The following is an 11,938-nucleotide window of genomic DNA, read 5'->3' on the forward strand; positions in this document are numbered from 1 at the left end:
ATAATAAGTTATGGCTACAAAAGCTGCGTTATTTGAGTGACATATTTGAAAAACTAAATGATCTAAATTTGTCGTTTCAAGAAAAAGGTTGCAACATAGTCATATTCAAATTAAAAATTGATGCTTTTATTAAGAAAATGACCATATGGAAAACAATGATGGAAAAGGGTTTGTTAGAAATGTTTGTTGCAACAACTGAATTTTTAAATGAAAATGATGAAATAGATAAATCAAAAAGATGACTTGTTGAAAAAAATGATAAATGAACATCTTTGATGTCTTGAGAAAAACTTTAAGAAATATTTCCCTTCAAATTTTAGTGTCAAAGAACTAATATATATTGTGAAACTATTTAGAATTAATGTGGAAAATATTACTCATTTGCCATTCAAATCACAAGAACTTGCTGATTTACCAACTAATTCGGGATTGAAACTTTGTCTTTAATACGAAGTCTTCAGAAGATTTTTGGCTAGCAATTGCAAAAGATTTCCTACAATTTCTGAGACTGCCATAAACTTTTACCTTTTTCTGCAACATATTAGTGAGAGACATTTTCATCTCTAACCACCATAAAATCAAGTGTCAATCAAAAAAGTTTAAAAAGCCCTGATTTATTACATGGTAAAATGTGCATGCTTATGCAACTGAAGTGTAATGGTTAGTGTTAAATATAACTTGGAGAGACATTTCATCAGTACGGTGTTTGCATAACATTTTCAAGGGAATGTTACATGAGTAATGATATTCCAATTGCTATACTAAATCTCTCTCTGCTAGTACTTAAAAAGAAAAAACTCAAAGTTGTCCGTTATCCAGATATCCCAATGCAACTATTTTATGACTTTAATTGTAAATAGGTTACTTAAATTTAAATATCGCAAAGCCTCGAGGACTATCTGCGTAAGAGGAGAGAAACCTTCGTAGAGGCCTTTCTAAGGGAAACTGGCTCATATTTATGTTACACATGGGGTAACCACAAAAACCAACCATGCAGCCAACCTGTTCGCCTGGGAAGGAACCCAAGCCAGGTCGAACTACCAGTATACAGTTGTCTTAACCACTCAACCACTGGTGAGGCTCTTAATTCTAAATAGAAAATTATATATTGCACTCCTGTAATACTCTTTTTAAATGAATCACATTTCAAGGAAAACAAGCTCTGAAGTTAATTCAATATTACAAATTTGAGAAAAATTCAACTTAATATTAGTATCCTGATCTTGTAAAAATGAACATTTTTTTAAAAATTAAAAGGTCATGATGTTGTTGTGAATTATAAGACCTCATATGTAACATTGATATATGAGGTTTTAACTCACCTTTATGTAATCTTGCATGCATTCCCATAAAGCATCCGCCCTCCAGCGGCCGAGCGGTAAAGACGCTGAACACTGGTAGTTCGGTCCGAGGTTCGAATCCCGCGAACGGGCTGGCTGCATGGGCGTTTTCGTGGTTTTCCCCATGTGTAACGTGTATACGAGCCAGTTTCCCTTAGAAAGTCCTCCACGAAAGGCATCCCTCCCCTTAGGCAGATAGCCCTAGTGTGCTTTGCCATAATTAAATACACCACACACACCACACCATAAAGCATCCAATACTTCTGGTATCACTCTTGACAATGTTTGTTTAGGTATTCTAAACAAATACTGTAAATTTGAATAGGAACACCCTGTAACATAATAAAAAACTTAAAAAATAAATTTATTAAAAATGATGTAGTGATATAATTATGATATTTATTCATTATAAATTTCTCAAATTTTAAAAAATAGTGATTAAAAGTATTGTTTGAATTTGTATTTCAATTTTTGTGAATTTGATTTATTAATTTTATCAAAATTAATTGATTTTTTTCCAATAAAATAAAAATTAACTTACCACCAGCTAGAAAGCGTAAAGTAACATGCAGCCTCTCAGATGGTGAAATTGCACAACGCATAATCGTATCCTGTTTTTTAATTTTGCTGCTCACTAAGTTTAATAAATAATCAAAATCGCACGGCATCATTTGCAAATACTTTCCAAATTCCACCCTGTCTTCAAAACGCAGCTCTTGGAACAGGGTATTATGGGCTCCATGAATTTCTCTGCGTTTCACCCAATTTCTCGTCCAAATACGCTTTCTTTTTTCTTCTTCTGCAGCAGCAGCAGCGAAGATCAAAATCGCAGATGTTGCTACAGTAGCAATTAACGGGAAATCTTCATTCATTTTTTATTATTGTCGCCTAAATTCACTCCCCCACAGTTTCGTTTTCACAGTTGTTCATAGTGTGACGCTACATAGGGCGGGAATTCTTCCTCGGACAGTGATTGGTTAAGGCATTTCCTGTACCGACGACAAAATCCTTGCGTGTAGACAAGCAAGCTCTCGCAGATAAAATCGTACGAGAAAGTCGGCCGATAAAATCGGTACGTGTAGACGGGCCTTTAGATTTGGTGGACGGTTTTAGGAATTTGAAGTTCGTTAGTGATGTTAGAGATAGTAGTGTTTTTCAGAAAGTTAATTTTGGATTATGTAATACTGCTGTCGAAGAATAATAATGTTTAATGCCTTCTTTGCAAATGTTTAGGTTAGGGATGATAAAACCTAACCCTATTTATTTTTGAGAACACCTGCACTAGAACCCATCCATAGCAATTCATTCCCACAGGTTGTTAAGACTGCAAACCCTGGAATTTGCCCTCGCTTGAAATACTGGCAAGTAGGCTTGGTTCACGGGCATTTTCAGAGTTTTCCTTAGAATCGTTCTATGTGGCTGCCAGAAAACATTTGAATATATTGTTTATTTTTATTTAAATACAGTGATCTTGATTTTATGTTGCTTAATGTGCGGTTTACTAACAGTTTCTTTCGTTGTACTTTATATAAAAATTAATAGTTATTGTAACCGAATATAATCCATTTATTATAAGCGAAGTTACTAACCATGTTTTGGGCATATTAGCTATTTAAAGAGCAAATGAAATAATTTTGTTTTAAAACTGTATATGATAATAATAAAGTTACAGAACCCCAATGGCATTTCTTTTCTGATTATCTGTGTAACATACTAGTATAGAGTTCAGAAAAGGAGCGCTTTTAGGGCATTGTTGGAAATTGATTTTATGTGATAATTAAAACATAATGAACAAATTTAATTTTCAATTGAAGATTCCTTACTCTTTTAAAGCTTTATCTAAATAAACTTCTTTGATACTTGCAAATTACCACACGTCTCTATAAGACAAATGCCTGAATTTTTAAATTTGATCTCTGTTTTTGTCAGCTTAATTTCGGAGTGACATAGAGCTACAGACAATTTTTTACCCAATTATGATGACAATTCTTCAGAAACAAGAATTGTTAATTAAGGCTAAGTATGCAAACACTATGCTCAAAGCTTGATGTTTTTGTTCAGAATATAAGGACAATTTGCAGTTAATTTCAATTATGGTATTCAAAACAATTAATTTTATCATAGACTTTTCAGAAATTTCTCCTTTTTTTGGCTAGAATCAATCACACATCATCATGAATTCCAACATACGAACTGTAGCCAAAATCAGAAGGTGATATGTATAAAAAAGCTGTATTGTTAAAGACACTAAGTTAGTTTAACAGATATTTTATAGCCCTCAGGTTTTTTTTTTTTTTTTTTTGAAGCAATTTTTGATCCGTAAGACCCATATCACACATCATTTGTCTCACACGAACTACTGTTTCGGACAATTTTTCTACTTGGTTTCCTATTTAAAAGACACAGGTGCGCCTTTTTCCTTCCTTTCCAAAAAAATTGCAAGTTGTTCTTTTTCAACCAGTGAGCTATCAGCTACGACTAACTAGTTTCCTCTGTGTTAACACCAAAGTGATCTATGGTTATTCGCTGTTGTGACAAGACAGAAACATTGTTCCAAACAGTTGTTAGTCCGAAACAAACCGACGTGTGCTAGCAACCTAAGAGACCTTAAATTAAACAGCCCACAGCCACACAACGCTGACTTCATTTCCTTTCGTATTTATTAGAATAAAACAAATTAAATTCACAACAGCAACGTAAAGAAATACAGCAATACCGAGAAAGGAATCTTCGGGCTGTTTACGATATAAACGCCCTATTCCCTGTGCTTTACAGATAACTCCTGGATTTGAGAAAATGTATGTAAGTTAAAATTAATTAAAACTTTCTATATAAGCATGTTATTTTTACTACAGCAGGAAACTTTCGTAAATAAATATATTAAATTTATTGAATTTCTTTTTGGTATTTTGATATTTAACACTCTCCTTCCAAAACACTATGCAGTAATTTTCGTCATCAGGCAGAAAGACCTAACGCCTGCAAAAGCAAGTTTGCTCTCAGTTGCACGTGGTGATTTCATCGTTGTGCTGCAAGCGTCCAGTGTCTGCTGATCATTGGTATTCGACTTGAAATCCGTTTGATATTTTATTTTAACTGCTTTTATCTCTCTTTGATGCAGAATGGGAAAGCGGAAGAGAGAATGTGAAGAACTTTCAGACATGATTTACTGTGTTAAGAAGAAAAAATGAGAAAATATGGAAAATCTTCTTGTGAAAGCCATTTTAACATCCGCGGTCAAACGGCTAAAAAATGATCTTAAGAATATTAAAAGAAAAGAAAATAAAAAAATGGTGACAAAGCGAGTATTGCTTGCTTAGATCTCAATGAAACGTGGAGACATGACAAGAGAGTCATTATTGACATTGGAGAGAAAGACTCATCCTCTGAAGGCACTGCGTTAGATTTGGTGGACGCTTTTAGGAATTTGAAGTTGGTTAGTGATGTTAGAGATAGTAGTGTTTTTCAGAAAGTTAATTTTGGATTATGTAATACTGCTGTCGAAGAATAATAATGTTTAATCCGTTCTTTGCAAATGTTTAGGTTAGGGATGATAAAAACCTAACCCTAGTTATTTTTGATAACACCTGCACTAGACCCCTTCCATAGCAATTCATTCCCACAGGTGGTTAAGACTGCAAACCCTGGAATTTGAACTCGCTTGAAATACTGGCAGGTAGGCTTGCTTCACGGGCATTTTCAGAGTTTTCCTCAGAATCGTTCTGTGGCTGCCAGAAAACATTTGAATATATTGTTTATTTTTATTTAAATACAGTGATCTTGATTTTATGTTGCTTAATGTGCGGTTTACTAACAGTTTCTTTCGTTGTACTTTATTTAAAATTTAATATTTATTGTAAATGAATATAATCCATTTATTATAAGCGAAGTTACTAACTATGTTTTGGGCATATTAGCTATTTAAAGAGCAAATGAAATAATTTTGTTTTAAAACTGTATATGATAATAATAAAGTTACAGAACCCCAATGGCATTTCTTTTCTGATTGTCTGTGTAACATACTAGTATAGAGTTCAGAAAAGGAGCGCTTTTAGGGCATTGTTTGAAATTGATTTTATGTGATAATTAAAACATAATGAACAAATTTAATTTTCAATTGAAGATTCCTTACTCTTTTAAAGCTTTATCTAAATAAACTTCTTTGATACTTGCAAATTACCACACGTCTCTATAAGACAAATGCCTGAATTTTTAAATTTGATCTCTGTTTTTGTCAGCTTAATTTCGGAGTGACATAGAGCTACAGACAATTTTTTACCCAATTATGATGACAATTCTTCAGAAACAAGAATTGTTAATTAAGGCTAAGTATGCAAACACTATGCTCAAAGCTTGATGTTTTTGTTCAGAATATAAGGACAATTTGCAGTTAATTTCAATTATGGTATTCAAAACAATTAATTTTATCATAGACTTTTCAGAAATTTCTCCTTTTTTGGCTAGAATCAATCACACATCATCATGAATTCCAACATACGAACTGTAGCCAAAATCAGAAGGTGATATGTATAAAAAAGCTGTATTGTTAAAGACACTAAGTTAGTTTAACAGATATTTTATAGCCCTCAGGTTTTTTTTTTTTTTTTGAAGCAATTTTTGATCCGTAAGACCCATATCACACATCATTTGTCTCACACGAACTACTGTTTCGGACAATTTTTCTACTTGGTTTCCTATTTAAAAGACACAGGTGCGCCTTTTTCCTTCCTTTCCAAAAAAATTGCAAGTTGTTCTTTTTCAACCAGTGAGCTATCAGCTACGACTAACTAGTTTCCTCTGTGTTAACACCAAAGTGATCTATGGTTATTCGCTGTTGTGACAAGACAGAAACATTGTTCCAAACAGTTGTTAGTCCGAAACAAACCGACGTGTGCTAGCAACCTAAGAGACCTTAAATTAAACAGCCCACAGCCACACAACGCTGACTTCATTTCCTTTCGTATTTATTAGAATAAAACAAATTAAATTCACAACAGCAACGTAAAGAAATACAGCAATACCGAGAAAGGAATCTTCGGGCTGTTTACGATATAAACGCCCTATTCCCTGTGCTTTACAGATAACTCCTGGATTTGAGAAAATGTATGTAAGTTAAAATTAATTAAAACTTTCTATATAAGCATGTTATTTTTACTACAGCAGGAAACTTTCGTAAATAAATATATTAAATTTATTGAATTTCTTTTTGGTATTTTGATATTTAACACTCTCCTTCCAAAACACTATGCAGTAATTTTCGTCATCAGGCAGAAAGACCTAACGCCTGCAAAAGCAAGTTTGCTCTCAGTTGCACGTGGTGATTTCATCGTTGTGCTGCAAGCGTCCAGTGTCTGCTGATCATTGGTATTCGACTTGAAAACCGTTTGATATTTTATTTTAACTGCTTTTATCTCTCTTTGATGCAGAATGGGAAAGCGGAAGAGAGAATGTGAAGAACTTTCAGACATGATTTACTGTGTTAAGAAGAAAAAATCAGAAAATATGGAAAATCTTCTTGTGAAAGCCATTTTAACATCCGCGGTCAAACGGCTAAAAAATGATCTTAAGAATATTAAAAGAAAAGAAAATAAAAAAATGGTGACAAAGCGAGTATTGCTTGCTTAGATCTCAATGAAACGTGGAGACATGACAAGAGAGTCATTATTGACATTGGAGAGAAAGACTCATCCTCTGAAGGCACTGCGTTAGATTTGGTGGACGCTTTTAGGAATTTGAAGTTGGTTAGTGATGTTAGAGATAGTAGTGTTTTTCAGAAAGTTAATTTTGGATTATGTAATACTGCTGTCGAAGAATAATAATGTTTAATCCGTTCTTTGCAAATGTTTAGGTTAGGGATGATAAAAACCTAACCCTAGTTATTTTTGATAACACCTGCACTAGACCCCTTCCATAGCAATTCATTCCCACAGGTGGTTAAGACTGCAAACCCTGGAATTTGAACTCGCTTGAAATACTGGCAGGTAGGCTTGCTTCACGGGCATTTTCAGAGTTTTCCTCAGAATCGTTCTGTGGCTGCCAGAAAACATTTGAATATATTGTTTATTTTTATTTAAATACAGTGATCTTGATTTTATGTTGCTTAATGTGCGGTTTACTAACAGTTTCTTTCGTTGTACTTTATTTAAAATTTATTTTTAATGTAAATGAATATAATCCATTTATTATAAGCGAAGTTACTAACTATGTTTTGGGCATATTAGCTATTTAAAGAGCAAATGAAATAATTTTGTTTTAAAACTGTATATGATAATAATAAAGTTACAGAACCCCAATGGCATTTCTTTTCTGATTGTCTGTGTAACATACTAGTATAGCTTTCAGAAAAGGAGTACTTTTAGGGCATTGTTTGAAATTGATTTTATGTGATAATTAAAACATAATGAACAAATTTAATTTTCAATTGAAGATTCCTTACTCTTTTAAAGCTTTATCTAAATAAACTTCTTTGATACTTGCAAATTACCACACGTCTCTATAAGACAAATGCCTGAATTTTTAAATTTGATCTCTGTTTTCGTCAGCTTAATTTCGGAGTGACATAGAGCAACAGACAATTTTTTACCCAATTATGATGACAATTCTTCAGAAACAGGAATTGTTAATTAAGGCAAAGTATGCAAACACTATGCTCAAAGCTCGATGTTTTTGTTCAGAATATAAGGACAATTTGCAGTTAATTTCAATTATGGTATTCAAAACAATTAATTTTATCATAGACTTTTCAGAAATTTCTCCTTTTGTGGCTGGAATCAATCACACATCATCATGAATTCCAACATACGAACTGTAGCCAAAATCAGAAGGTGATATGTATAAAAAAGCTGTATTGTTAAAGACACTAAGTTAGTTTAACAGATATTTTATAGTCCTTAGGTTTTTCTTTTTAAGCAATGTTTGATCCGTAAGGCCCATATCACACATCATTTGTCTCACACGAACTACTGTTTCGGACAATTTTTCTGCTTGGTTTACTATTTAAAAGACAGATGTGCGCCTTTTTCCTTTCTTTCCAAAAAAATTGCAAGTTGTTCTTTTTGAACCAGTGAGCTATCAGCTACGACTAACTAGTTTCCTCTGTGTTAACACCAAAGTGATCTATGGTTATTCGCTGTTGTGACAAGACAGAAACATTGTTCCAAACAGTTGTTCGTCCGAAACAAACCGACGTGTGCTAGCAACCTAAGAGACCTTAAATTAAACAGCCCACAGCCACACAACGCTGACTTCATTTCCTTTCGTATTTATTAGAATAAAACAAATTAAATTCACAACAGCAACGTAAAGAAATACAGCAATACCGAGAAAGGAATCTTCGGGCTATTTACGATATGAACGCTCTATACCCTGTGCTTTACAGAAAACTCCTGGATTTGAGAAAATGTATGTAAGTTAAAATTAATTAAAATTTTCTATATAAGCATGTTATTTTTACTACAGCAGGAAACTTTCGTAAATAAATATATTAAATTTATTGAATTACTTTATTTTTGGTATTTTGATATTTAACACTCTCCTTGAAAAACACTACGCAGTAATTTTCGTCATCAGGCAGAAAGACCTAACGCCTGCAAAAGCAAGTTTGCTCTCAGTTGCACGTGGTGATTTCATCGTTGTGCTGCAAGCGTCCAGTGTCTGCTGATCATTGGTATTCGACTTGAAAACCGTTTGATATTTTATTTTAACTGCTTTTATCTCTCTTTGATGCAGAATGGGAAAGCGGAAGAGAGAATGTGAAGAACTTTCAGACATGATTTACTGTGTTAAGAAGAAAAAATCAGAAAATATGGAAAACCTTCTTGTGAAAGCCATTTTTATATCCGCGGTCAAAATGATCTTAGGAAAAATGATCTTAGGAATATTAGAGGAAAAGAAAATAATAAAATGGTGACAAAGCAGAATATTGCTTGCTTAGATCTCAATGAAACGTGGAGACATGACAAGAGAGTCATTATTGACATTGGAGAGAAAGACTCATCCTCTGAAGGCACTGCGTTAGATTTGGTGGACGCTTTTAGGAATTTGAAGTTGGTTAGTGATGTTAGAGATAGTAGTGTTTTTCAGAAAGTTAATTTTGGATTATGTAATACTGCTGTCAAAGAATAATAATGTTTAATGCCTTCTTTGCAAATGTTTAGGTTAGGGATGATAAAACCTAACCCTAGTTATTTTTGAGAACACCTGCACTAGACCCCATCCATAGCAATTCATTCCCACAGGTGGTTAAGACTGCAAACACTGGAATTTGCCCTCGCTTGAAATACTGGCAAGTAGGCTTGCTTCACAGGCATTTTCAGAGTTTTCCTTAGAATCGTTCTATGTGACTGCCAGAAAACATTTGAATATATTGTTTATTTTTATTTAAATACAGTGATCTTGATTTTATGTTGCTTAATGTGCGGTTTACTAACAGTTTCTTTCGTTGTACTTTATTTAAAATTTAATATTTATTGTAAATGAATATAATCCATTTATTATAAGCGAAGTTACTAACCATGTTTTGGGCATATTAGCTATTTAAAGAGCAAATGAAATAATTTTGTTTTAAAACTGTATATGATAATAATAAAGTTACAGAACCCCAATGGCATTTCTTTTCTGATTGTCTGTGTAACATACTAGTATAGCTTTCAGAAAAGGAGTACTTTTAGGGCATTGTTTGAAATTGATTTTATGTGATAATTAAAACATAATGAACAAATTTAATTTTCAGTTGAAGATTCCTTACTCTTTTAAAGCTTTATCTAAATAAACTTCTTTGATACTTGCAAATTACCACACGTCTCTATAAGACAAATGCCTGAATTTTTAAATTTAATCTCTGTTTTTGTCAGCTTAATTTCGGAGTGACATAGAGCAACAGACAATTTTTTACCCAATTATGATGACAATTCTTCAGAAACAGGAATTGTTAATTAAGGCAAAGTATGCAAACACTATGCTCAAAGCTCGATGTTTTTGTTCAGAATATAAGGACAATTTGCAGTTAATTTCAATTATGGTATTCAAAACAATTAATTTTATCATAGACTTTTCAGAAATTTCTCCTTTTGTGGCTGGAATCAATCACACATCATCATGAATTCCAACATACGAACTGTAGCCAAAATCAGAAGGTGATATGTATAAAAAAGCTGTATTGTTAAAGACACTAAGTTAGTTTAACAGATATTTTATAGTCCTTAGGTTTTTCTTTTTAAGCAATGTTTGATCCGTAAGGCCCATATCACACATCATTTGTCTCACACGAACTACTGTTTCGGACAATTTTTCTGCTTGGTTTACTATTTAAAAGACAGATGTGCGCCTTTTTCCTTTCTTTCCAAAAAAATTGCAAGTTGTTCTTTTTCAACCAGTGAGCTATCAGCTACGACTAACTAGTTTCCTCTGTGTTAACACCAAAGTGATCTATGGTTATTCGCTGTTGTGACAAGACAGAAACATTGTTCCAAACAGTTGTTAGTCCGAAACAAACCGACGTGTGCTAGCAACCTAAGAGACCTTAAATTAAACAGCCCACAGCCACACAACGCTGACTTCATTTCCTTTCGTATTTATTAGAATAAAACAAATTAAATTCACAACAGCAACGTAAAGAAATACAGCAATACCGAGAAAGGAATCTTCGGGCTGTTTACGATATAAACGCCCTATTCCCTGTGCTTTACAGATAACTCCTGGATTTGAGAAAATGTATGTAAGTTAAAATTAATTAAAACTTTCTATATAAGCATGTTATTTTTACTACAGCAGGAAACTTTCGTAAATAAATATATTAAATTTATTGAATTTCTTTTTGGTATTTTGATATTTAACACTCTCCTTCCAAAACACTATGCAGTAATTTTCGTCATCAGGCAGAAAGACCTAACGCCTGCAAAAGCAAGTTTGCTCTCAGTTGCACGTGGTGATTTCATCGTTGTGCTGCAAGCGTCCAGTGTCTGCTGATCATTGGTATTCGACTTGAAAACCGTTTGATATTTTATTTTAACTGCTTTTATCTCTCTTTGATGCAGAATGGGAAAGCGGAAGAGAGAATGTGAAGAACTTTCAGACATGATTTACTGTGTTAAGAAGAAAAAATCAGAAAATATGGAAAATCTTCTTGTGAAAGCCATTTTAACATCCGCGGTCAAACGGCTAAAAAATGATCTTAAGAATATTAAAAGAAAAGAAAATAAAAAAATGGTGACAAAGCGAGTATTGCTTGCTTAGATCTCAATGAAACGTGGAGACATGACAAGAGAGTCATTATTGACATTGGAGAGAAAGACTCATCCTCTGAAGGCACTGCGTTAGATTTGGTGGACGCTTTTAGGAATTTGAAGTTGGTTAGTGATGTTAGAGATAGTAGTGTTTTTCAGAAAGTTAATTTTGGATTATGTAATACTGCTGTCGAAGAATAATAATGTTTAATCCGTTCTTTGCAAATGTTTAGGTTAGGGATGATAAAAACCTAACCCTAGTTATTTTTGATAACACCTGCACTAGACCCCTTCCATAGCAATTCATTCCCACAGGTGGTTAAGACTGCAAACCCTGGAATTTGAACTCGCTTGAAATACTGGCAGGTAGGCTTG

The 11,938-nt window shown here is 33.3% G+C and overlaps 1 protein-coding gene across 1 annotated transcript; it reads right to left on the reverse strand.

The window, feature by feature from the left end:
* Nucleotides 1-1,414: 1,414 nt before the first annotated feature.
* Nucleotides 1,415-2,212, reverse strand: LOC146998359 (uncharacterized). Its single transcript, XM_085809606.1, has 2 exons — nt 1,882-2,212; nt 1,415-1,672 (listed from the first exon to the last, which is right to left on the reverse strand). Exons 1-2 carry the CDS (start codon nt 2,210-2,212, stop codon nt 1,542-1,544), a joined length of 462 nt encoding a protein of 153 aa, XP_085665732.1. The 3' UTR covers nt 1,415-1,541.
* Nucleotides 2,213-11,938: the final 9,726 nt, after the last annotated feature.

This window comes from Stegodyphus dumicola, chromosome 2, assembly GCF_044657685.1.
Source record: "Stegodyphus dumicola isolate Sdum_Otavi_A_Nest chromosome 2, ASM4465768v1".
Lineage (NCBI taxonomy): Eukaryota > Metazoa > Arthropoda > Arachnida > Araneae > Eresidae > Stegodyphus > Stegodyphus dumicola.